Source organism: Podarcis vaucheri (assembly GCF_965113315.1).
Source record: "Podarcis vaucheri genome assembly, chromosome: 6".
NCBI lineage: Eukaryota > Metazoa > Chordata > Lepidosauria > Squamata > Lacertidae > Podarcis > Podarcis vaucheri.
In genome coordinates, this window is record NC_138764.1 from 35,895,329 (window position 1) to 35,922,638 (window position 27,310).

At 44.9% G+C, this 27,310-nt stretch overlaps 3 protein-coding genes across 4 annotated transcripts in view; 1 reads left to right on the forward strand and 2 right to left on the reverse strand.

Annotated features, from left to right (window-relative positions):
- The window catches only part of LOC309535066 (calcium-activated chloride channel regulator 1-like), a 32,782-nt gene extending 32,112 nt beyond the window's left edge, over positions 1-670 (reverse strand). For both annotated transcript variants that reach the window (XM_082227804.1, XM_082227803.1), the window contains exon 1: positions 335-670. The gene's annotated coding sequence lies outside the window, so the exon portion shown is untranslated. The remainder of the gene's footprint in view (positions 1-334) is intronic.
- Positions 671-2,151: 1,481 nt separating this feature from the next.
- Positions 2,152-23,950, reverse strand: LOC309534716 (calcium-activated chloride channel regulator 2-like; the record flags this gene model as incomplete). The annotated part of the gene is given in 16 exon segments (XM_082227023.1): positions 2,152-3,668; positions 4,874-5,110; positions 7,017-7,187; positions 7,737-8,007; positions 8,600-8,821; positions 11,233-11,339; positions 11,536-11,713; positions 13,096-13,323; positions 13,878-14,105; positions 15,101-15,269; positions 15,883-15,991; positions 17,144-17,294; positions 18,842-18,979; positions 23,414-23,767; positions 23,771-23,797; positions 23,927-23,950. Coding segments are annotated over 16 exon segments (3,042 nt in total). The 3' UTR covers positions 2,152-3,240.
- Positions 23,762-27,310, forward strand: part of ODF2L (outer dense fiber of sperm tails 2 like) — a 45,285-nt gene continuing 41,736 nt past the window's right edge. Inside the window, exon 1 of the mRNA XM_082227857.1 lies at positions 23,762-23,976. The gene's annotated coding sequence lies outside the window, so the exon portion shown is untranslated. The remainder of the gene's footprint in view (positions 23,977-27,310) is intronic.

Consider the following 27,310-nt stretch of genomic DNA (forward strand, 5'->3'; position numbering starts at 1 on the left):
GGAGTTGCATCTTTACAACGGAGTTACAACGATACAACTGACTGAGTGTAGCTGAGTCCCTGGATCAGAACTTCACACAGCTGCTTCCTTAAAAATAAAAACAGTCCAATGAAGCTCACTTTTGTAAAAGCATCTTTATCATGACATGTAGGTTGGCCCTAAAATGTGAACATCACCAAAACAACAACAACGACACACACAAAAAACCCCCAGCTTTTGAGGCTCATTTGATGATAGACAGAAACTCGAACTGCTTTGCCTAAGTGCTTTTTGGATCTCATTATTCACCAGCTAGCAGGAGTAGAAGAGCTAAGAAATGAACTTGCTTACCCACCTTCTCAGAGGGTTAGAGAGATACAGCTGTGCAGTGGGGCAGCGAAGCAGGAAAATCTCTAAGAAACAAATCCTGGCAGGCCTGTTATTCTCCAGAAAAAGGTGTCAGAGCAGTGAAGGGGACAAAGCAACAGATCTGTGCTCACATTCTCCCCCTTTGTAGGAAGGCAGGTATCTGTCTGCTCTGGACAATCCTTCATGCATCTGCTGAAAGTCCAGGAATCTGTCTCCCACATAAAGGCTACGATCCTCAAGACCCTACCCTTGTTCCATTTATCTTGATGTGACAGCCACATGATTTATGGACATTTTTTCCTAGAGGAAGCAAACTAACATGCCAGTCTCTGCTTCAAGCACACACACATTCTGACCTTCCCTAAGATGAGTTGAGCTTCGATTTGAAATTCAAGGGCACTTTGCCAGCCTTGACGGAGCAGAAATCTTGAGGAGAAATGAGCACTGCAGATTTCGTGTCCCTCAAGACAGCACGGTTGGAGGGGGAATCACTCGCTGCCAGAGCTGTCTTTCCTATTGGGCTTACTGGCGCATTGTGCCAGGGCGGTCTGGGAAACGGGGGGCGTCGGAGGGATCTTTGCACCACAGTGTCAGATATGCTTAAGATGGCCCTGCACACTGCAGCCATAGGAGTACGTGGCTACCAAGGGATGCAGTGTTGTTTTTCTTGGGACAACATCTTCTGGAGGAGAGTGGCCTGCGAGCTATTGGCTAGTCTTAGAAAGGGGGCCTCGTATCACCTGTCCTGTGACTCTAGCAATGTCTGCAGTGATAAACATAGGCCAGGCGGGTTTGGGAGTTCAACTTCTTGTGGCTTCTGAAGTACCCGGCATTTGGCCTCTCCACACCCTGGGGAATGAGAGGCCAGCCCCTTCTGTAGTTGCTTTGAGGGCAAGCTTGCCAGAGGATGGTGCTGCTTTGTGGGCTGCAGTGAGGTTTCGAATTCACAAGAAACCCACACCCTTTCCTTTTAACTTTCTAACCAAGAAAATTACAAGGGGGGCAGGGGGAGAAAGAGATGAACGAGCTTAATATATCATTAGGAAGAGGAAAGCAACTTCATAAAAATTAGAGCCAAATTTGAAATTACAAACCTTCTGCAGCTTTGCTGAGTTAAATTTTTTTTTGGGGGGGGGTTTCCACGTTCTGGTTCTACAAGACAGTAAAAGGGTACATATACCATATTTTTTGCACCATAACACTCACTTTTTTCTCCTAGAAAGTAAGGGGAAATGTCTGTGCGTGTTATGGAGGGAATGCCTACGGGTGGCATGCCTACGGATTTTCCTCCTCTAAAAACTACGTGCGTGTTATGGTCGGGTGCGTGTTATAGAGCGAAAAATACGGTATTTCCCTTCTTCCTCCATAGTTAAGAAATGGATGTAAAAGAACGCAAAAATAGATTGGCTGGATCAGACCAAAGGCCTATATAATTCTGCATTCTTTTCTCACAATGGCCAACCAGATGCCAATGGGAAGATGACAAGCACAAAATGAGCACAGCAGCACTGTCCTGCTCATGCCCCCCAGTTATTCAGCAGCAAGCTGCCCTGTCTCCTGAGTGAAAATGCAAAATATTAAAACCTTTCCTCATAGGAGAGTTGATCCAGCTTCATTTGGCTTGCCTTTTTCCAAACCTTTCCCAACTCTAACGTTTACTTTTTGGCATCCGGAATGGTGTACCGTATTCCAAGTGTGTTCACATCATAAATTTCTATAAATATCATATCAACGATTTTCTTTGCGTGCCCAGGCGAAGACCCCCCCAGCCCCCACCAGAAGGAATAATGACTTGTGACAACGTTTTTATGGAATTAAAAATAGGCCACAACTTTATTAAACCTTTCGGATGTAGGAAGACATTGGCTTAGGCATTGGGCGTGTATCCCTCCCAGCCCCCCAGCCAGAGGAACTGGGACTCCTCCTGGGGTGAATGGGACATGGGAGGGTGTACAGCAAGATGCTTGTGTACGCAGGCAGACCACCCCATATCCCTGCAATGCAGGGGAGTTCACTGACAACCTTTCAGTGTATGGCCAGTCACTCCCATTTTACAAACCCCTTTAAGAGGGGACCCTGAAGCTCTGGAGCCAACCGCATGGTTGCTGCTGGCTCCGCCTCCTATTTAAGCAACTGGCTCCACCTCCCTGTGGAACTGATTGGCTGAGGTTTGGCAGGAACCTCCAATGACTAACACAGGGAGGGAGGCCAGCCCAACCAGCTGGTGGGTCCCATGTGGCCCGAGATGCTGCATGCGGTCCCGCAAAGGGCGCCCACAAAGGCAGGCGTGAGCACTCATTTCGGTCCCTAATTATCACTAAACATAGATTTCTCCTTTCCCCCCACTGTTGCCACACACTGGGTCAACGTTTTCATCGAGCTACCCACCATAATCCCAAGATCCGTTTTCTGGTTATGTTATATTTGTATAGTTAAAGCTATGGTTTTCCCAGGAGTGATATATGGAAGTGAGAGCTGGACCATAAAGAAGGCTGACTGCTGAAGAATTGATGCTTTTGAATTATGGTGCTGGAGGAGACTCTTGAGAGTCCCATGGACTGCAAGAAGATCAAACCTCTCCATTCTGAAGGAAATCAGCCCTGAGTGCTCACTGGAAGGACAGATCCTGAAGCTGAGGCTCCAATACTTTGGCCACCTCATGAGAACAGAAGACTCCTTGGGAAAGACCCTGATGCTGGGAAAGATGGAGGGCACAAGGAGAAGGGGACGACAGAGGACTAGATGGCTGGACAGTGTTCTCGAAGCTACGAACATGAGTTTGACCAAACTGCGGGAGGCAGTGGAAGACAGGAGTGCCCGGCATGCTCTGGTCCATGGGGTTACGAAGAGTCGGACATGATTAAACGACTAAACTTCGAAAGAAGAAAACGCCTAAACTGCCAATGCTGAATCTGAATGTGATAGTATGGCTTCATCAATTGCTACTTTTTTCTTTTTCTTCGAAGTCCATAGAATGGTGCTTACAATAAGGCAAGAAGCAACCAATAACAGCAGCCCACATGTTGTCAGAACGACTGCTAAGGCACTGTACTTGGCAGGAGCGATGTGAGTAGCCTTCCCAGGAATAATAAGTGCTTGAGCTATGTTGGAGAGGTCAGAGTACAAGAAAGACTTATCCACTGTGCGGATGCCCATGTAAATTAGGGTGACGTTTGCCGAGGCTTCTGGTTGAAACACAAACATTTCCTTGGAACCTGCAGGCTGAGGTGCCAAGCTGGAGGTATTTATGGGTACAGCGTTTTCAAATTCTTCCCTCAGTTCCAGAGAACTTTGGCTTATTCTCACTTCGTATCTTGCAGCTGGGGAAAAAAACCAAGATAACAAAAAGGCTATAAAGTGTTGGTTTTTTCCTGCAGTTGCCTAGAAGTAACAGGATTCAACACTTTTCACCCCAAGCTATTGCCTATTTATAAGAAAGTGCCCACAGAACTGCAGCCTCAGCCAACCAAAATAAGCAGACAATACTACCAAACAGGATATAATTAGCAAAAAACAATGGTTTCAGTCTAAGGACACAATAGGACACCAAGGGCATTTTGACCATTGTCAGCACTCAGAGGCAGATACAAATTTGCGTCTGAATTAACATGCGGGCCCTGCAACAAAACATTATACTGTGCAATGTGCTGCTACCCTCTTTCACTCTGGAGCCCCCACAAACTGTCGGCATACCCAGTCCTTAAAAGTATGTTTTGGGGTTTCCAAAAAAAATATTTAAAATAATAATAATAATAATAATCTGCAAATATTGGGGTTTTCTCAAGCCTGTTGATATCTCCCTTCTTGTACATAGATAGAGCCATTCTGGCTACATCAGCAAGGCATTCCTATCTGGACAGCTCAGTTGGTTGGAGCATGGTGCTGATAATGTCAAGGTTGCAGGTTTGATCAACGCATGGAACAGTTGCATATTCCTGCATTGCAGGGGGCCGGACTATATGTATAAAAGCATGCAGAGCAACTGATCCACAAACTGAGACTACTGGGGCAAAACTACTACAGTAAAGAGTAGGTTTAACTAAGAGATGATCACCGCCAATACTTGCTATGATGATATTTAAGAAGGAACAAACAAGGAAGGAATTGTTTGGTTTCCGGTTTCCCTCTACAAATAGGATTTCCAGAGTCCAAGTTACAGCAGAGATGTGCAGAGGGCCGTTTTGAATTGGAATTCTGTTTTACTTATATTTATGGGTCTCAAAAGTATATATATATCCAAAGCTCAGTGCACATCCAATATGGATTTGCTTGCAGATTTTATCAATGTAGTTTAAAACAGGGTTTCCCAAACTTGGGTCTCCAGCTGTGTTCGGACTACAGTTCCCATCATCCCTGACCACTGGTCTTGCTAGCTATGGGTGATGGGAGTTGTAATCCAAAAACAGCTGGAGACCCAAGTTTGGGAAACACTGGTGGTTGTTTTTTGGGGTTGTTGGTTTTTTTTAAAACACCCTACTTTTAAACAGTTTTCATTAGCAGAGAAAATAAGAAACACTGAACCTACCTTGTCCCTGGTCAAAGTCATCCCCTGGAGCTGTCCAGGTTAAAACAATTTTGTCCTCTTCTGTCCTGGCATCCAAATCAGTAATTTTGCATGGTGGGAACACATCCTTATAGGGGCCAGTGGGAACTCCAGATATGGTGAAAGCACTCCCAGCAGCTATTCTGCTGAAGCCCCCAGAGCTGATGTGTGTATCTTCACTATTCATCAATGGCCTCGGTGCATTCATCTGGATTGTACCTATGCCACACCAACATAAACAAATACACAAAAGAGAGCTAAAGACCAGCTGAGCATGCTTCCAACGAACTAGCGACTAATGGACTTTGGGGCAAGTAGGCCAAAAAGGAAATAAACAACCTAACAGTAATAGGTCCCTATCTCATTGGTAGTACCCGTGTTTTCCATAAAGAAACACCCAGGTTCCGTCTAAGGTAACAGCTTTGGGGATGCCCAGTAACATGGTACAGGGTGGGTTAGAGCACTGGTTTTGCTGCTGCAGGGCTGGAGTGAGGCTGAGACCTCGCGGCTGCAATAGAGGGGAGTGCTGGATTGGTTCAGAGGGCCACTGATGGTCCCTCTGATGTAACCACACAATCCTGACCTTGCTGCTACCCTGCCCCAGCCAGGTTAGCCATTGTGATGCCCGTGGCTCTATCCCTGGAAAGCCCTTGCTAGCTAATAGCAGCAATAATCATCTCCATTCCTTCTAATACCGAGTTTGGTTCTTCCGATGCCTATCCGCTTAGAAGCAAAATGGGGCTACCCCAACACAGAAGGTATGGGCTTCTTCATATTATGGAGACTCACCAAGTATGTAACAATATAAAAGGTAAAGGGACCCCTGACCATCAGGTCCAGTCGTGACCGACTCTGGGGTTGCAGCGCTCATCTCACTTTACTAGCCGAGGGAGCCGGCGTACAGCTTCCGGGTCATGTGGCCAGCATGACTAAGCCGCTTCTGGTGAACCAGAGCAGAGCACGGAAATGCCGTTTACCTTCCCGCCGGAGCGGTACCTATTTATCTACTTGCACTTTGACGTGCTTTCAAATTGCTAGGTTGGCAGGAGCAGGGAACGAGCAACTGGAGTTCACCCCGTCGCTGGAATTCAAACCGCCGACCTTCTGATCAGCAAGTCCTAGGCTCTGTGGTTTAACCCACAGCGCCACCCACATCCCTTCATGTAGCAATATAAGGTAAAGGTAAAGGTACCCCTGCCCGAACGGGCCAGTCTTGCCAGACTCTGGGGTTTGTGCGCCCATCTCACATCTATTGGCCGGGGGCCAGCGCTGTCCGGAGACACTTCCGGGTCACGTGGCCAGCGTGACAACGCTGCTCTGGCAAGCCAGAGCCGCACACGGAACGCCGTTTACCTTCCCGCTGGTAAGCGGTACCTATTTATCTACTTGCCCCCGGGGGTGCTTTCGAACTGCTAGGTTGGCAGGCGCTGGGACCGAGCAGCGGGAGCGCACCCCGCCGCGGGGATTCGAACCGCCGACCTTTCGATCGGCAAGCCCTATGTAGCAATATATGTGCTTGCAATTTCAATTTTTATTTTAAAAGCTGCTAGAAACCTAAGTCTTGAAAGAAGGACCTATGCCTAATGACCTCTACAGAATGATGAGGGCAATTTGGCCACAGAATGCTGAGGGTGCCAAATGGGGGGAAAAGAAGTGGAAGGAAAGAAAAATATCCTATCTGAGACCTTAACAGGCTTCAGCATCCTTCAGAGAGGATAACTGGGTTGGGCAGAAAGGAGAGCTCAGCACAATGAAGCTACAAAACACACTATGGAGGCTGAATGTTTCTAGGATGTATGCATCTAGAAATATTTCATCCCAATGAACCATTCATGTAAACTGCTTGGATCTGCGTGTCGACAAGTTTTTTAAAAACTAGATTCAGCTTCCCATGAGGTACAGGCAATACAGCCTGGTGAGAGTTTTCCACATGATTATGAGGAGAATTCAAAGAGCTAGCCTGTGGCCATGACATAGTTGTCTCCCTAAATATTTCCATAGCAGTGCTTGTGCAATGTAGTGCTTCTTCTTGCTGCAATACACTAAGAACACCTTCTGTTCAAGTCCATGGAGGTAAACAAGTGCACGAGAGCACGGCTTGACGACTGACATCCCAAAGCCTTACCATTTGTTATGTAACCAGGAATATACATTGCAGGGCTCCAGAGTGTTGCAGGGTATGGGCTAATTGTCTGGTCGTCCCTCTGGACGCGGACTTTCAAGCTATATCTTCCGTTTCTCGCGAAAGAAAAGAGGTATTTGGAATACACACCATCGTTTTTTATCGTATCTGCACCTGCAGCAGCGAGGAAATACAAACACAAAAAGTGTTTAATCTGCTTTGGAAAAATCCTCTTAGTCTGTGCTTGAATCAGCCAGTTTCTGCCACCCCATTAAAAATTCCCTAAAATATAATATTGTTTAAGTAATGGTGAAATGTACCACTAAGCCTGCAATTCTATACATATTTACTTGACGGCAAGCCTTATGGGACACACTTCTCACTTCATACCCCATTGTATTCCATTGCCATTCAACTCATATACAATTGATTTTCCCTTTATACCTTCTGGACCAATTGGATTATAACTGTCATTCATATTTTGCCCTTCTCCAAATTTTTCTATGTAATTCTCAGTCAAAAACCTTACCCCAATGTGTTTAAAATATGTGTTTTAGGATAAAGTACATTTCTTTGGCAATAAAATACACATTTTCCAACTTAAACGCACATTTTTTCTCTGGATTTTTTTTTAATTGATGTGCAAACAGGACAGGAATCTGACTTGAAGCAGAGTGATCCATTCATCAGCTAAAAAAATAAACTTATAAAAACATATGTTACCTGCACCATTGTCAAAAAGGTCCAAGATAATTGGATCTCCACTCTCTGGCTCAATAATGGCAGTCACATTTGCACCAAGAATGGGAGAGAAGCCTTGATTAACCTGTGCATACACAATCATTGGACTTGGGTAGGTGTTTGTATCTTTATTTGTGTGGGTTCTCACGGTGATGGTAGACACGTCAGACTTTACGGCTCGCGAGGTCATGGTCATTGTGAGGACTTCAGGGAGCCCATGAGAGTTAGTGAGTAAGTATGTCCAATCCCCAGCCTGAAAAACAAATTTATATGCTCAAAAGCGTTCAGCCTAAATAGATTTTTTTTTATTGGGTTTTATAAACAAGAATAACGCTGTAGAAATAAGTACACCAAGTTTTCTCATGTCACTTGTATATCACAAAAATAGCATAATAAATGTGGGGAAATATCTAGAACAGATGTTTCATTATTAGTGGTCAAGATGTACTTTCTTGGTTCACGAATTGGTTTAAACAATTAGAAAGAAGAAGGGGGGAAAGGAAAAGAGGAAAAGGGAGTTGAAGGGGGTGTGGCAAGTGGGGTGTGGTGGGGTGGAGTGGTTATGCTTCTATTATTCTACTTAGTGTGTGTGAGGGATTGTGTCAGCGTTACTTGTGTGGGTTCTCTTCCTATTCACCTGACGTATTTCCTTGGTGGTGAGAGAAGTTGGGTGTGGCTTAAGGTGTGGTTGGTTGTCTTTGGTTGGCTGTAGTGAGAATTGTTTTCATGTGTGAGCAGGGTGTGAGTGTGTATTTATGAATCAGGTTAGCCAGATTGATTTGTATTATTTTTCCATCCAAAAGCAAGTCCCCGATAGAAACAACTGAAGGACAATTCACTGTTACCTCAGCAATCCCCGGAATCTGCAGGCGAGCTGTGCGGAAAAGTGGATTGACATCAAATTCTCCATTTGTAAAGTATTTTCCTCTAGGGCCACGAAGAACGATATTGGGTTCCTTTGCCAGCCACGTCACTACAAAAAATGTGTCGTTTCCTACTGTGCTGTCAATAATCATCGACCTTTCAATCTGACCATTGCCCTTCACTCTTTCAGCCGCACTTTCAATCTGTACAAAAACAGAATAATGATAACTTCCCGTTTGCTTTGACACAGGCATGGCCAGACTTGGCCCTCCAGATGTTTTGGGACTACAATTCCCACCATCCCTGACCACTGGTCCTGTTAGCTAGGGATGATGGGAGCTGTAGTTCCAAAACATCTGGAGGGCCAAGACTGGCCATGCTTGCTTAACATATCCTCTTTGTAGCAATGTAAAATAAGCTCCAGTTGAAATATTCCGTTCGGCACACATCAACATTGCAATTATTCTTTATAGCATTTAAAAACGCTACGGGTGACAAGCAATTAAAACAAATTAACAAAGCCAGATAGGCGCACAGAAATCCCCCGAAACAAAATCCACACCTTTTCAGCCACAGCCGTGTTCCAAAAATACTTTCTTTGCTCACTCTGGCAGATGAGTACTATGGCAATTGCAGAGCGAGTAAGCAGTTAAGTTCCTTATGGATTCTGCCTCCCCAGCCCCCCACCCCACCCCCAAAAGAAGACAGCACACGTCACAAAATAGCACTTCAACCCTTAGGCTGCAATTCATGGATTTCAATGGAATGGAAGATTCATACTTGTGTTGAGGATTACAGCCTTGATTGTTATTCACCCCTGTGCTTAAAGGTAAAGGGACCCCTGACCATTAGGTCCAGTTGCGGACGACTCTGGGGTTAAGGCGCTCATCTCGCTTTATTGGCCGAGGGAGCTGGCATACAGCTTCCGGGTCATGTGGCTAGCATGACTAAGCCACTTCTGGTGAACCAGAGCAGTGCACGGAAACACCATTTACCTTCCTGCCAGAGCGGTACCTATTTATCTACTTGCACTTTGATGTACTTTCAAACTGCTAGGTTGGCAGGAGTTGGGACCGAGCAACAGGGCTCACCCCATCTCAGGGATTCGAACTGCCGACCTTCTGATTGGCAAGCCCTAGGCTCTGTGGTTCCTTTTATAGGGATGTGGGTGGTGCTGTGGTCTAAACCACTGAGCCTCTTGGGCTTGCTGATCAGAAGGTTGGCGGTTCGAATCCACACAACGGGGTGAGCTCTTGTTGCTCTGTCCCAGCTCCTGCCAACCTAGCAGTTCAAAAGCACGCCAGCGTGAGTAGATAGGTAAATGGCTTTCTGTGCGCTCTGGTTTCCGTCACGGTGTTCTGTTGCACCAGAAGCGGTTTAGCCATGCTGGCCCCATGACCCAGAAAAGCTGTCTGTCATCTCGGCCTGAAGCAAGATGAGCGCCGCAACCCCATAGTCAAGTTTGACTGGGCTTCACTGCCCAGGGGTCCTTACCTTCTACCTTCTTTAGCTACCTATAGGCCCTTTTATAACTTGCCATGTGCTGCATCAACAAGCAGAGCAAGTATGTACATAATTAAGTTGATAACTAAGTAAATTGAGCTATTAAGGTAAGTTGTAAGATTTGCACATTCCGGACAGGAATGACAAAGGGCCAAATTAAACATGTCACCACAGTTTGTTTGGTTTTTTAAAAAACACGAATATCTGGTTCTGGGAAAGGAGCTGGTCAGGACAGTGGGATGGGAAATTAGTGAACTGAGAGGAAAGGGAGGTGTAACCCTTTTAGAGCAGTGGGTGTGACTCTGGAATGCTTTCGTTGTGTTTTCTATGCTTAAAATAGTTTTTTATGCTTCAAGTAGAAGGTACCTTTGGATTGGTGGGCCTGGGAAAGATGATTATTGCAAAGAAACTTCCTCCCCCCCTCAATTTTCAAAAAAAATGTTTGTTTTTTTTCTTCTGGGTGTTGTTACTTTATTTTTTTAATGCAGTGGTGAATAGATAAATGGATAAATTGTATGTATACTGCTTTAATTCATCCACACACATACCCCAAAAGATACACATCCCACCTGAAACATAGACAGAGGCAAAACTGAGAGCTGAACGAGCGATCAATTGCTTGTAATGCCACGATGCCATTCAAACTTTACAGCCTGAGGAAATTAAGCTCACAGTGCAACACACTGCATGCATACCTGAGGGATAGCTCCATCAGTAGAGCATGAGACTCTTAATCTCAGGGCCTTGCGTTCAAGTCCCACGTTGGATGAAAGATTTGGACAGAATGATCTTTTTGGCCGCTTCCAAATCTATGGTTCTAAGACTCTCTCTTTTTTTATTACATCTGCCTTCTTCCCAATATGCCCTCAATTGACTAATTGTTGTCCAAGGAGTCATATCAAATTCAAATAATACAAAATTTGAGATAAAATCTAGAGCTGCAGTATGAGATATAAGGGGCACCCATTTATTTTATCAAACTAAAATAATGTTCTAAAATAATAGCTTATGAACGTCTGGGCTCCAGAACTGCTTTCTCCATGCCTCCTATTAAAATGTATTTGCCTTATTATGTAAAACAGCAAGATATACAGTATCTACATGAACAGACCTGGACTGGCTGGTGGCTGGTATCTCCATCACTTGCTACAATGGCGCTGAAGACGTCTATTAGGCCAGTTGAATCTTGTCTATCAGTGACAAAAAAACTCAGCCCCCCTGAAAAAGAGAGTACAAGGAGATATCTTAAAAGTTGAATAAAAAATTAACTTCATTTGACTAGGTTACTATTTCAGAGATTAATGGAGCTGTCCAGACTTTGGCTCACACTGAATTTTCCTTTGAAATATTCTTGTTTGTTTAATGAGCAACAACCACAAAGGGTGTTTGCTATTGCTAAAACAGACAGTCTTACCTGTCATTTTGCCCAGTTGTTCCAGTTCTTGGGATGCAGACTGCCCCAGAGCGATGGTATGAACGATTAAGCCAGCGTCAACGACATCAGAGAAACACTTGCTAAGTGAACTGTCGTCTCCACTGGTCAATAAGATGATTTCAGAACCAGAAACACTTTCGTCATGCTTTTTAATTACCTGGAAGCAAATAATTAACCACTAATATGAAGGACACTCGGTAAATTATCCTGGCAAAGAAAATGTCACAAGTTAAGAGACTCCTTAATACTTCACTATATTGCTGTGATTCCTATCCACAGGACTAAAGTCATGTATTTCCAAAGATTTGTATACTGACAACTTTTGAGAAAAATAAGGCAATGAAAAGCACCCATTTCTTTGATGGTTTTAATTGTTAAATAGTAAGGGTTTTGTGGAATTGTTATGTTTTATAAATGCTGAGGACATCAGCAATGGGAGCAAGGGAGGAAGCAAATCTAAAAAATAACTATGAAATAAATACCGGTAAATAAATAATATCTGCCATGTCTAGCCTTATGCTCATCAGTCTTAGTATTCCTAATCTGCAAAATAAGACTTACCGTATTTTTTGCTCCATAAGACTCACTTTTTCCCTCCTAAAAAGTAAGGGGAAATGTGTGTGCGTCTTATGGAGCGAATGCAGGCTGCGCAGCTATCCCAGAAGCCAGAACAGCAAGAGGGATCGCTGCTTTCACTGCGCAGCAATCCCTCTTCTTGTTCTGGCTTCTGAGATTCAGAATATTTTTTTTCTTGTTTTCCTCCTCCAAAAACTAGGTGCGTCTTATGGAGCGAAAAATACGGTATTTAACAACAGGACACAATTGACTCAAGCCACTGTTTTGCCCTGGCTCTGGGTGCCAGTCCTCAAGTTTTTAGGGGAGGAAATCTTCGAGCCTAAAGTCAGCCTACTTCTGACACAGCAGATGCTTATTATCGTAGGTACAGAACTTCACCCTCATCAACATATGTTGTTGTGTGTGTTTTTTTGTGGGTGGTTTTATTGTGCTGTTATTGCTCGAGTCCTGCGTGTAAGCTTCCCACAGGCATCTGTGAGAACAGAACGCAGGATTAAATGAGTCACTGGCCTGACCCAGCAAGATCTTCTATGTTCTTGTTTATTTTGTTGCAATTTTGCATGCTGTCTACTCCCTTGCTGAGCTTTTATGAAAGTGCATGTCAACCCAGAAATTAAGTCCTATGAAGACCAGGTACATCTTATTAAGTTCCCTGCATAAAAGACTGCAACCTAAACAAGGATTATGAGTCTGAACACTTAACGTGGGGCTCATTTCGGTTTATTTTTATTCCGTTTTAAGTTTTCTATTTTTCCTTCTGTATACCGATTTGCTGTCTCTTGTTAGCTAGATAGAAGACCTTTCCAAATTCTTTTCTTTTCAATTGCATTTGGAAGTTCTGTTCAAAAACACTGGGTGACTACACAATTGCACCGCAAGAATAGTTCCAGTTCCTGCACCAAAAACCAATATGTCCCTATGAGCCGAAATGTGGCAAGAGAGGCAATAATAAATAGAACTCGCCTGCAGCGCCAGCTGTAAACCCGTGCAAACATTTGCTCTGTCACCGTATGAAGCAACTGGCAAGTCGGAAGCAAGCTGCTTCCGTATATCAGCACTCGTTATTTGCCAGATCTGAGATTTTACTTCTCCTCCTTCACAGAATGTGACAACCCCAACATAGGAGTTCTCTTCCACAATTTGCAGTAGATACACTTCTACTGCCTGACGCATCCGAATGATTCGATTGTTCTGTAGGAGGTAAAATATCACCTGTTATTCACTCACCCACAAATAATAATGCAACATGTTTTCATGGAAACAATATCAGTCAGGGTATACTGCCTGTTCAAGAATTCTCCTACAACCAGGAAATTTGCATGTGGTTCTCCAAACAGAAGACTGTCTTGGGGGGGGTGGAGAAAGAGGTATCATTAAAAGTTTATTCTTCTTCTTGATAAATCAAGAGATTAGGATAAAATGGAAGAACAATAGCCCCATATCTCTCCACAACCACAAGATATCTGTGACAAAAATGTATTTCACAAAACGTAAATGAACTATGAAAAAGACCATGAATTGAAAGTAGAGATGATAGATGTGCCTTTCCCTGTTTATGTTTGTTTTGTAATACAGAAAAAACCTGATATAAAACTAATAAAAACTGATATTTTATTCTCTGGCACTTAGCTGACGTTGGTGATCTTTAATAAACTCTATAATCGATAGCATTTTTGAAAGCAAAAGCAAAGGAATGTCAATTTCAGAGCAGGTGTTCATTTTTGCCTCAAAGAGTAAGGCTTTACCTCATCCATGCTGCCGGAAAAATCCAAGACTAAACAGATCACTCTGTCTGTTGCTTGTAAAAGTGAGAAGGTTGGGGGCAAAGGACTGTTGTTGCTGGTCAGAGGAATATCGGATTTAAAGTCATCAGAGCTCATGATGACATCCCATGTGCTCTTGTAACTGCACATCCTGTTCTGGGCATTGAGAGCTTCAGCGTTATGGTTGCTTGAGTCACAGAATTCAAACACCTGAAAACAGAAAACAGCAAGACAGTTCTGGGCACCACAATTTAAGATGGATATTGACAAGCTGGAACGTGTACAGAGGAGGACACCCAAGATTATCAAGGATCACAAGCATCACAGGGCGTTGGACTAGATGACCCTTGGGTCCCTCCCATCTCTACAATTCTATGATTGTGTGAAACACTTGCAGAACACATCTCCATTAGTAACCACAGAAATCCCACACACACAAGGGCTTAGAGAGAAAGGCTCCCAGCTCTCCAAGAGTGCTGTTTCCATCCCATCTTCTTCTTCTGGAAATGAACAATTGCGAAGGACAAAAACAGATTACCCAGAATACCCAGGAAATTGTGACGATTTGCTATGAGGTAGGCAAAAACCAAGCGGCTGGTGCCAATTTGCCAAGTGGAAAAATTCCTACCAGGCCCCTCAACGCCGACCAACCAAGGTCCATAGCAAGGTCAGAAAGAAAAACATATAGGGCGGGAGGGTGGGGGGAAAAGCAGGAAAAGCTGGCGGGCGGCAAAGAGGGAGATCTCCGGGCATGTCCTGCCTTTATAGGGCAGGCCCCACTCCCAAGCCAGCCGATTGGCTGGCCAGGGGGTGATGCAGCTGAGAATTCCCCCCAATCACGCGGGGCTGCCGCATGCATGGAGGGACCGTGAAGCCTGCAACCCCCACCTCCTTCTTAGTGGGGAAGTGGCTTGATGAGCAATACGTTCAAGAACATCACCTAAACACCTGGGAAGATATAAGCCCCCTTTTCCATATGCAACCTTCAGCCACTGATCCTTCAGAGGCTGCTGGACTCCAGCCAGCCCCAACCAGCATGCCCAATGGTCAGAGATGTGGGAGATGCAGTTCAGCCAGTTTCCCCATCCCTGTAGTACCGGAAACGTCATGTACCATTCCATGTCAAAGCTTCCAAACAATACAGGAGCAAAACAAAGAAATGAACTACAGCAAACTTTGAGGGGGTGCTCTTGAACTGTACTTACAGAAGATAAGCTTTGCATGTACATTATGGAAGATGATGCATTTTGCTCCTTGTCGTGTATAAAAGTGCACCCTTCTTTTAAGAGTCCTGTTGCCTGATCAATGACACAGGTGCCTTCAGTGCAGGATTCTTTCTCGCAGACATAAATTCCCGTTAGGTCAGAAGAGCACCTAGGAATAGGCACAAGGCAATCAGGACATGAACATATTGTGCTCCCCAAGGGAGTGTGAGTGCAAAAGAAAACAAACGTATAAAACCTTTAAAGAAACATGAAGCAGGTCATTTTTATTCTGAAAAAAGCACACCTGTGGCTGCGGCTGCATCAGCCTTTACAAAAAAGAGCACAGTTAGAGGTGATTTATTTGGTGGAGCATTGAATTGCCATTATATATAAGCGAGTTGTCTTACGCCCACAATTCTTGTCATTGTTTATGGGTTGTATTGAATGAAGCATGTTATGTACAATTCAGAGTTCCTTTTTGGGCCGACCAGAAGAAGATTCACAAAACAGAGATTGAAATCCAGGCATCTTGTTGTCAGGATCGCACCATCACAAGTATATACAGAGAGAATCGCTCCCATGGACTTAATTCAGGAATATTCGAACTGTTTGGCTGAGATACTGAATGGCACATGTCATTATTATTTTGGCATTGTAGATATTATTTAAGATTCCATGTAATAGAAGGTGTTGAAATGCCGCACATTATTGATAATGTGTTTTTTGCAAACTATATACAGAGTTGTTTAGTTTGAACACACCTGCACATACACAAATTTTACCTGGTGGATTTCACCTGGTTTTGACTCGATATGTAGAAAGGCTTTTCACTGTCATATTCATCAAATACCCCCCACCGAAGGTGGGCCCACTCATGGACGAAAAGTCTGCCTGTATAAATAAAAGCACGGAAATTGCATTGTGACATTTGATAGTAATCTAACATAGTCCCATAGCAGCAAACGCTACAGAGCAGGTAGTGTTGCAGGAAAGGGGATTGTGTGCTTGACCTGTAAGACAGGAAGAGTTCAAGTTCCTGTACTGACACCCTAACTCAGTGGTTCTCAACCTGTGGGTCCCCAGATGATGTTGGACTACAACTCCCATCATCCCTGAGCTCTGGCCTTGCGAGCTGATGGAAGTTGTAGTCCAACAACATCTGAGGACCCACAGGTTGAGAAAGGCTGCCCTAACTGGTTGAGCCTCCCCCAAAAGCTGAACCTGCAAGCTTCCCAAACACAAATCTGGTCTTGAGACCCTTAAACAGTCACTCTTTAAATTGTAGGTCATTGCAGGGAACCTCAATGACATTTTTCCTGGCTATTGATTGCAGTGAAACCACCAGCCCCAGCCCAGTTAGGAGGCCTATTGCAGCTTACGAAATGCAGCTGTCCAATGGCACCAGTTTGTGCCAATTTTCAGCAGCTGACACCTTCCCAACTTTGTCAGTGCCTTTATCGCAAGAGAATATTTTGGAGAATTTCAAATATTTTCCTAGCACCACAGCAATCGAGAGATTGCATTATCTCTCGATTGCTGTGGTGGTAGGAAAATATTTGAAATTTCCTCTAGCAAACACAGCATGCCATTTAATAAATTTCCTTTAAAAAAACAACAACACTAGATGCTTTTAATCAATTATTTTTCCCCATTATCTGAAAAGTAATATGCAGGGCCACAAACATGATACTCTATGTCCCAATTCAAATGGTTTCAAGATTCAACAACCAGTACTTTATTTCTGTTTTAAAAATGTTATAAGTTTTTTGGGAAGGACCAGCTCCCTTGTGTTGATATTGAATATTATCTATAGGTGGATTTATCATACTGGCATATGGTATGCAACATATATATGTAACTTTACAGTGTGATAAAGGTTTATTAAAAACTAAAAAGAATCACATATGAAGACACCATTACTGTTAATTATTAAAGATATTCTTTGTTGGTTACCATGCAGATGTGAGATTTTAAAATTGTACTTTTTTGAATCACAAAAGGTAATGGAAGAAGAAAGATAATAATTATTTGTTTAGGATTTACCGTGTGGTCCATAGATTCCAATCGAATCATTATTTACCAGGAAGTCAGAGGTGAAATGTATGTATTTTCCCTTTTCTCCACACCCTCCATATTGCAATGTGTATGGATCGTGTCCATGTTTCCAATAAGGAGGAGCAACAATGACATCTGCCTGAAATGAAAGTTTTGTTTAATGAGCGGGTTTTGAATAGGTACGCTTATTATTAATTTCTGACAAAAGCAGGAGTAAAGTCCAACAATTACTTACATGTCATAGCCAGATTTCATAATACTCTCCCCCCCCACCCTCAGAACAGACACGATGGAATACAGTAAACATGTTTTTGAACTGCAAAAGTACTAAACTGCACCCTTTTTAGTCAGTGAAATCTTATGCATGCCTTCTCAAAAATAGACCCAGTCAGTTCAATTGAGTTTACTCCCAGAGAAACGTGAAGAGGAATGAAGTCTCAACATATGGTAAGTCCTATTGCTTGTTAATTAATGACAGGGGCACCAACTATAGGGGGCTTTGGGTACCTGGGCACCCACAAAAATGTTGTTGTGGGTGCTCAGCACCCACATGACAGGGGCCCCCACAACTTCTGAGGTTTTGCAAGGCCTCGGACAGCATCTCTGAGGCCTCAGAAGTGCCACCGGAAATCAGGTTCTGAGGCCAGGGGGTGTGCGTGACGTCATGACGCCACACACACTGGGCACCCATAACCTGGGACCCAAGTTGGCTCCTCTGATTAATGACAGCATCAACACAGCACATTTAAAAGCTGGAATGTATGAAGAGGCGCACAAATGCACTGTGGGTGTGGGCAGTAAGTAACTACTGTATTAGCTGTACTTACCACCTGATCAGAAATAACCTGCTCTTTGTGCTATTAGCAATGGAGTGTACAAGATTTGTTCCGAGCAGATCTTGAAATGACTTTACACATTATGTTCCCCCCTTAAATAAGGTGGCTTTGAGATTCACTCGCTATGCAAGCAAATAAACTCATAGGATGGGATGTGCTATTCATTCGATTAGTAAAATTTCTACACCACTTGATTGTAGAAAGCCTCAAAGCGGTTTACGGAGAAGAATAAACGCCCTCCCTTCAGATGTGAAGGAAATAAGCAGCTATCCTATCTTTAAAAGACATCTGAAGGCAGCCCGGTTTAGGGAAGTCTTTAATATTTAATGCTGTATTGTTTTTAACACTTGATTGAGAGCCGCCCAGAGTGGCTGGGGAAACTCAGCCAGATGGGTGGGGTAATAAATTGTTGTTGTTGTTGTTGTTGTTATATAATGAGATAATCAGCAAAAACAGTAAAAATGCAACTGTTTAGAACAAAGATAATTAAAATCAATGATAAGCTAAAAATCAGATTAAAGCACAGGTCAAGATTATACAAACTGGATATGCTGTGCCAAACAAAAAAGTTCATGTATTATATGCATGCCTGTAGCAAACCAGCATCTATTAGGATCAGAACAATCTTGGGAATTTTGGATCCAACTAACGTTTACATTAAAGAAAAAGCCCAAGTACTGAAACGAGATGAGCGCTGCACCCCATAGTCGCCTTTGACTGAACTTAACTGTCCAGGGGTCCTTTACCTTTACCTTTTACCTTTACTGTGTTCAGCAACTGTTTTAATTGGAGGCAGATGGATGGAAGAAATGAGGAATAGCAGGCCCAGGACGCTGCCCTTAATACGTACCTTTGTGTACGCCTCTTGCGTTGGCTTTGCGTAATTGTTTCTTTCCCATGTTGCAGGTATTAAAATTTTGACACTCCCAAAATGAACCCTTCCTTGTGTAGCATTGAACAAGTAGAAGGAAGCTTCAGTAATCATTTCCTAATAAGAGAACGAAATGATAGGAAAGTAGTTCGTGCAAGGAGGAAAGTGTAAACTCATAGATTATGCAATCATCCAGTCAGACTGGAATGAAACTTCAGAAGGGGACAGGGAAAGGAACATTGATTTGAGAAATAGTGAATATTATGTTAACCCGGAAGTTTTTAATTAATAATTTGTCCGATTCAGGGCTATTTTTCCAGAAAAAGAGGTCCCGAAGTTAGGAATTGTTTAAAGACCCCACATGGTTTGCGAAACAACACATTAAATGGTGGTATTTTGTAACAAAGTACGGGATACATAATGCACGTTGGGTGATAAAAAAATCCCAGCACTGGAAGTTCAAGGAGAGTACTAAAACACAGACTAACACAGACTAAAACAACCCATAATAAGCAGCTGCAGGGCTGAGGAAGGCAGGAGAAATGCCAGAAAATGGCTTGGTAGTGATATCTGCATTCCTGAAATGCTTTGCTGTTTATGAAAACATTTTATGATAACTGAAAAGTGGCAAACTTTTCCCTCGATCCTCATAGCTAAAGGTTTTGTGCTTCAAACTACATAGAAATTCTACCACAGAGAGCCAGGACACAAGGACTATTTTATCAATTTCACAACGCTTTCAAAGCAGTAGCTTTCGTGAAGCGTGTGTGAAGTCAGATTTGAAACACACACTACACACAGCTTGTCTGGGCAATTATAATTGCCTTCATAATTTCACAACTGTAAACATGGGCTGAAGCAGCAAAAACAACCGGCTTCTGTTGCGGCAGGTTCACTCGCATTAAAACTAGACCTCTCCAGGCCACTCCTTAAATCCACCATCTTAACCGAAGGGTTCAAGCACCACAGTGTCGATATGGCATGCCCATTCTACTAGGAAATCCAAAAGGATTTCCAAACCAAGCTTGCCATTATCATGAAACATTTGGATTCGCCTCACACGCATTCTTGAGCCGAGGAAACACAAATCTGTTCTCCTTACAATAAATATTGCTAATTCTAGAAGCATTCTGTAGAATGTGGTCCTATGCATATGTTTACTCCAAAGGAGGACTTGATCCGATGGGGTTGACTTCTTAGTAAGTGTGTTCAGGACTGCATTCTTAACTACTCCTTCACAGCCCTTCCTTGACTCAATGTCTGGAGGTGGTTGGAGGATGGATGGAGGTTAATGGATTGGGGATGAATTCTGACAATACAGAAGTACTGTTTTTGGGAGGGCAGGGAGGCAAGCAGTTGTGGGGGACTCCCTGGTCCTGAATAGGGTAACTGTGCCCCTGAAGAACCAGGTGCGCAGCCTGGGAGTCATTTTGGACTCACAGCTGTCCATGGAGGTGCAGGTCAATTCTGTGTCTAGAGCAGCAGTCTACCAGCTCCATCTGGTACGCAGGCTGAGACTCTACCTGCCTGCAGAATGTCTTGCCAGAGTGGTGCATGCTCTGGTTATCTCCCGCTTGGACTACTGCAGTGCGCTCTACGTGGGGCTACCCTTGAAGATGACTCAGAAACTACAACTAATCCAGAATGTGGCAGCTAGACTGGTGACTGGGAGCGGCTGCCGAGACCACATAAAACCAGTCTTGAAAGACCTTCATTGGCTCCCAGTACATTTCTGAGCACAATTCAAAGTGTTGATGCTGACCTTTAAAGCCTTAAACAGCCTTGGTCCTGTATACCTGAAGGAGAGTCTCCACCCCCATCGTTCTGCCCGGACACTGAGATCCAGCTCTGAGAGCTTTCTGGTGGTTTCCTCACTGCAAGAATTGAAGCTACAGGGAACCAAGGAGAGACCTTTCTCAGCAGTGGAGCCCTCCCTGTGGAACACTTTCCCTTCAGATGTCAAGGAGATAAAGAACTACACAACTTTTAGAAGACATCTGAAGGCAGCCCTGTCTCGATAAGTTTTTAATGTTTGATGTTTGATTGTGTGTGTTTTTTCTGGTAGCCGCCCAGAGTGGCTGGGGCAACCCAGCCATATGGGTGGAGTATAAATTAATTAATTAATTAATCATTTATTTATTTATTTATTTATTTATTTGGCTTGCTATAGTTGCTGAACAGCAAGGTTAGAAGAGATTGGCATAAAAGCACCATTTCTCCAATTAGGAGGAGGCTATTCCCAAGGGCACAGGGGATATGTGGGGGAACAGCTTTGCATTTCTCATCTCACTGACAATAGATTTATCAGCATCCAAGGATCACAGTCTATGACTTCCTGAAATTGTAAGTAGGGTTACAAGTCCCTGCCTGTCTGGAACCAGTTACATCGGGGAAGGAGCCAGGAGGGAGGAGTGGAGCAGGAAGTTGTAGGAGCTGAGCGAACAAGCCATGAGAAGTAACACGTAGTTTGCAGAGCCCTGGGCAGGTATATCCAATGACCTTTCTCACCCAGATCCAGAAGATCTGGTGAATTCTGAAAGAGGTGCAACTTCATAATTTTCAGGGTGTGCTGCAGTGAAGTCTGGCACAGAAAGTCCCTTAATTCCTGACCGCTGGAAGCAGAGACCAGATCCAGTCCAGATGTACAGCAAAAAAGAAGGGGAACACTTTCAGATTTTAAATCCATAACTATAGGGGATCAGGATCCCAAACATTATTCTTTACTATTAAATATATATATATATCTGGATTCAGTTTTTGGCAGCTATTTGACAGGCAGAAATGGTTCGTCGCCCTAGGGGTAACTAGGGTTAGGACGGCAGCCAGATCTGCCTAGAGATAGAGCATGCGGGGGGAGGTCAGTAGTGCCCCCAGGGCCAGATTTAGGTTTGATGAGGCCCTAAGCTACTGAAGGTAAAGGTACCCCTGACTATTAGGTCCAGTTGTGGCCAACTCTGGGGTTGTGGGGCTCATCTCACTTTATTGGCCGAGGGAGCCGGCATACAGCTTCCGGGTCATGTGGCCAGCATGACTAAGCCGCTTCTGGCGAACCAGAGCAGCACACGGAAATGCCGTTTACCTTCCCGCCAGAGCGGTATCCATTTATCTACTTGCACTTTGATGTGCTTTCGAACTGCTAGGTTGGCAGGAGCTGGGACCGAGCAACGGGAGCTCACCCCGTCGTGGGGATTCGAACCGCCGACCTTCTGATCGGCAAGTCCTAGGCTCTGTGGTTTAACCCACAGCGCCACCCCCATCCCTTACTGAAGGTAATGGGGCCCTTTATATGTTCAGCTGTCCTTTGTCAACAACAAAATGTCACAGTTTTTTGTGTTGAATTTATGCTATATGGTAATTTACAGACCTAACTGGGGGAGCCCCTAAGCTATAGCTTGTTTAGCTTATATGTAAATCCGGCACTGAGCCCCCCTTGAATGCTTGGTCCGGAGCAGCAGCCATCCTTCGGAGAAGCAGGCTGCCTTCTGTCTTAGGTTCCAACTGCATTTATTGAGACTAAAGTACCCGTTTACGAACTATGCGCCCAAAGTCAGCATCAGCGGAAGCCAACAGGGCCGTTCTGTAGTGCCTGGTGTATATACTCGCTAAAGGAGCATTAGGCAGAATAAGAGCTGTTGACAGTGACACCACCTTACATAGATGAAGGAAGATACTTCTCCCCCCAATACCAGCTGAATGAAAGGATTCAAACAAGCAAGCAGTGGATCTAACGACCTTTGTTCTTTCAAAGTGCACCTTCAGATCACAGCGAGCATCCTTGGGATTCCACACTTTCCTCCGTGAATGCTTTGGATCTGATCAATACGAGGGTAGCTGTAGCTCTTGCTGAGCATGGAAATGAGAAAAAGGCGCAGAGGAACAAATGTGTCCAGGAACACCACATGTTTGTGGAAGATGCCTCGACGTGCAGCCACGGAACAGAATTTTAAAGAACAGATGCATCAGTACATTTTGCGTAAAGGCGCAAAGAGAGGTCTATGCAACACCAAGAGCACCGTGACCAACCCCTTGGGGGGGGGTTGTGCAACTGGTGGGTTTCACATAGAAAAATCCCCCCAACGCCTTAAACCATCGAGAGTCGCGAAATTGGCACAGACAACCTGCCACCTTTTTATAGCATTAGAGCTGTGTTTTGCAAACAAAAAATATTTGCACACTTGCAACTAAAGACTCGTGCGGAGTTCAGAAGATCAGGGACACGATAGGAGCATCTTCAATGTGCAAATATTTTTTTGTCGTGCCCGCTGGTGAACTAAGAGAGGCAGGGGCAGGCAAAATCTGAAGCACCAAGGCGCAAAGGCAATCCAGGTGGCGATACATAACCGCAACGCGGAAGGTGTGCGCGATGCCAAAGTGGTAAAATGACAATCGCAGGCAGGCAGAGCCATCAGGACTTATCTGCGATGCCTGCATTGCGGGGTTGGACTGGATGACCTTGCGGGGTCCCTTCCCCCTGGGGTCCGCTTCCCATCACCAGATGCGCGAAGGGTCCATTGGCAACAGCACTGGTTGCCTCCTCCCTTCATCTTTTACCTTAAGGCTGGAGACGATTTTCGCCTCTTGGGGGACGGAGGGGTGAATGGCGACCAGCAGCCCCTGGTAAGCGCTGCCCTTCAGCGTCGCGGCGGTGACCCCCCCTCCGAGGAGCTGCAGGAGGGCGAGACCCACGCTCAGCCCCAGCAGCCCCACGGGGCCGGCCCCCGCATCGCTTTTTCTGGCCATCCTTTTCTGGAGGAGCACGTCGGAAGTCCGCAGCGCTTCCCTCGCAAGACAACGACGCGCGGCAGGTTTTGTTGCAGCTGCGCGCAACGATCTGGAGATTGCAAAAACGAGGCGCGTCGTATGGAGACGGGATTTGTGTTTTGTGATTTTGTTTTTTTGTCTTCCCTACCCCGCGGGCGCTTCGTGTTTCTTCACCTTCTCTCACTTCAGCTGCTTCTCGAGATCGGGAAAATGGAGAGTTTCTCTTGCGCATGGGTTGTTCTCCCTTTCAGACGGGACGCAACTTCTTCTGAAATCGCAGCCCTCATCCCAAGTTGCGCTCGCCTCTCCCGGAGAAAAGTCGTGCATGGGCGCAAGGGAAGCTGATAGGTCGGGTATGTGCCCCCTGACTGGACGGCCTTAAAGCAGATAGTCCCCTAGCTAGGGTGGAAGACAGAACTCGCATCTTCCTGGCACCTTGGCAGCTGTAATACCACGTCGAGCAGAATTACTTATATTTAAACAAGTTTAATCGTCCTTTTGGGCTGCTTGCCCCAGGTGGCTTTTACCATCGGAATGCATAAACGTAACATGAGTGACAGTATAATACATATATATGTATAGATTGTGGACTTTCCTTCCTTGGAGGTTTTTAAGCAGAGGTTGGATGGCCATCTGTCGTGGATTTCTGCATTGCAGGGGGCTGGACTAGATGACTCTTGGGGTCCCTTCCAACTCTACCGTTCTATGATTCTATGTTAAAAATCTGAGCATAACAGAAGTAGCCAAATGCCCTTAAAGACCCTGAGACGCCACTTCAAAAGTATTGGAGAAACATGCTATTCCTGAGAGTGGTATTACAGGGCTTTGGGGGGTCACTACAAAAGAAGGAGTCGTACGCAGACCCTTTGGTGTGGGTTCATACAGGCAGCAGTTTTAGCTCCTCCAGGAGTCTTGTGTGCCATAGAGCAGGTTTGAAGAGCTGGCAGCCTTCCAGATGTTGTTAAGACTAGGTAAAGGTAAAGGGACCCCTGACCATTAGGTCCAGTAGCGAACGACTCTGGGGTTGCGGTGCTCATCTTGCTTTACTGGCCGAGGGAGCTGGCGGATAGCTTCTGGGTCATGTGGCCAGCATGACTGAGCTGCTTCTGGAGAACCAGAGCAGCGCTGGAGCTGTACCTATTTATCTACTTACACTGGCGTGCTTTCGAACTGCTAGGTTGGCAGGAGCAGGGACTGAGCAACGGGAGCTCACCCCGTCGCAGGGATTTGAAGCGCCGACCTTCTGATCGGCAAGCCCTAGGCTCTGTGGTTTAGACCACAGTGCCACCCATGTCCCTTGTTGTTTAGACTACAACTTCCATAATTCCAGACCATTATGGCTGGGACTGATGGGAGCTGGCTTCTTCCAGAGGTTCCCCAACTTTTCCCTGGGGGAATGTTGCTACACATAGAAACCCATACCCAAAAGTCTGTGCAAGGCTCTTCAGCCGTAACCTTGTTTTTTGTGTGTTGTTTTGTGTGCGTGCATATGTGTGTTTGGTAGCAGCCCCAGCTAAAACAGGGCCTGCTAACAGTAGCAACAGAAATTCCTGCCCCCAAGGAATTTGCAAGTTAACATTCAGTTTGGGGTAGCGGTAAAGAGAAGCAGAGGAAGTTTAAGTTCAGTTAGATTCCAGTAAGGGTTGACGATTGAAGTGCTGTGGCAAAGGTTTTATTGGAAAGTTGGGTTTTCAAGGCGGATCTGAAGTAAGAGATGGAGGTGTTCCTGGAGAGAGGTTGTGTGTGAGAGAGAGTGGGTGCAGGAGAGCTTCAGCCAGTTGTGATGGGGTTAATTTACTGCAGCCCATTTACAAATTGCTTCATATGAAACACCTGAAAGCAATTTAAGAAACACTACAATAAAACAAGGGACGCAGGTGGCGCTGTGGGTTAAACCACAGAGCCTAGGACTTGCCGATCAGAAGGTCGGCGGTTCGAATCCCCACGATGGGGTGAACCCTTGTTGCTTGGTCCCTGCTCCTGCCAACCTAGCAGTTCGAAAGCACGTCAAGTGCAAGTAGATAAATAGGTACCACTCCAGCGGGAAGGTAAACGGCGTTTCCGTGTGCTGCTGTGGTTTGCCAGAAGCGGCTTAGTCATGCTGGCCACATGACCCGGAAGCTGTATGCCAGCTCCCTCGGCCAATAAAGCGAGATGAGCGCCGCAACCCCAGAGTCGGTAACGACTGGACCTAATGGTCAGGGGTCCCTTTACCTTTACCTTACAATAAAACAACTATAAAATGATTTCCACATATTTAAAATAATTTCACATATGAAAACAATTCTAAAGATCAGACCTCCCGATGAGATTTATCGGCTGCAAAGAACATTGTTATCACCATGCTATGGTGCTGGTAGTGCTACAATTCTATGATTCTAAAGAACCAAGATGGGGGGGGGGTAGGTTGGAGGGCTGAAGATTACAGGCTGGGGGCAAGGCAATGAAGGGCTTTGAAAATAATAAACAAGGTGTTTGTGCTACAAATGACAGCAAGCAGGAAGTTAAAATTAAATGAATGAATTTGGTGACAAGAAGGCGTCTGTAGCAGTCAAGGCAGGAGACTGGTGAAGAACAGGACATGGTGGCATTTCTTACTGTTTAGAAGATTTCTTGCGTCCCCAAGTCACTTTTCTCAAAATTGTTGACAGCCTTCCTGATCTGGCCCTCCCACCTGGCCTTTTTTCTTTTGTTGCAGATGCCTCTTGAAAAGCTACAGGTGCAACCCTGTGTGCGCTTACCTGGGAGTAAGTCTCAGTGTGGGACTTAACTTTTGAGTAGCCATGCACAGAATCAGGCTGCACATCGACTGTCCGCCACAGCAGAGCTGCATTTTCTGAGAAAACCCAACACTACCAGGTCCTGGCTATTAGGTAATACAGTGGTACCTCTGGTTAAGAACTTAATTCATTCTGGAGGTCCGTTCTTAACCTGAAACTGTTCTTAACCTGAAGCGCTACTTTCGTTAATGGGGCCTCCCGCTGTCGCTGCACGATTTCTGTTCTCATCCTGAAGCAAAGTTCTTAGCCTAAGGTACTATTTCTGGGTTAGCGGAGTCTGTAACCTGAAGCGTCTTTAACACAAGGTACCATTGTACGATATAATCAAATGCACTTTTAAAAAAAACCTAGTCTCTTTTTCAGATTTGCTCTAGTGACTGGTCTACTTTGCAGTGCTTCCACTGGTCCAGCAGTCAGGGAGATGGCAAGAATTTTATGGTCAAACACCTTCAGATTGGGTAAATGATTAGCATTGTTTGCTATTCCTTTGGGTCTTCAAACCTAGATTAGCTAGGGAAGTTTATGATCTCTATACCTTGACAAAACACAAAAGCTACAATCCACACACCCATGTCAGGCTGTGGGAGGGTTGGGTTGAGCAGCAATGCCCAGCAGGTAAACGTAAAGTTAAAGGACCCCTGGCAGTTAAGTCCAGTCATGAATGACTCTGGGGTTGCAGTGCTCATCTCGCTTTATTGGCTGAGGGAGCCGGCGTTTTGTCTGCAGAGAGTTTTTCCGGGTCATGTGGCCAGCATGACTAAGCCACTTCTAGCGAAACTGGAGCAGCGCACGAAAATGCCGTTTACCTTCCCTCCGGAGTGGTACCTATTTATCTACTTGCACTTTGATGTGCTTTTGAACTGCTAGGTTGGCAGGAGCTGGGACTGAGCAACAGGAGCTCACCCCA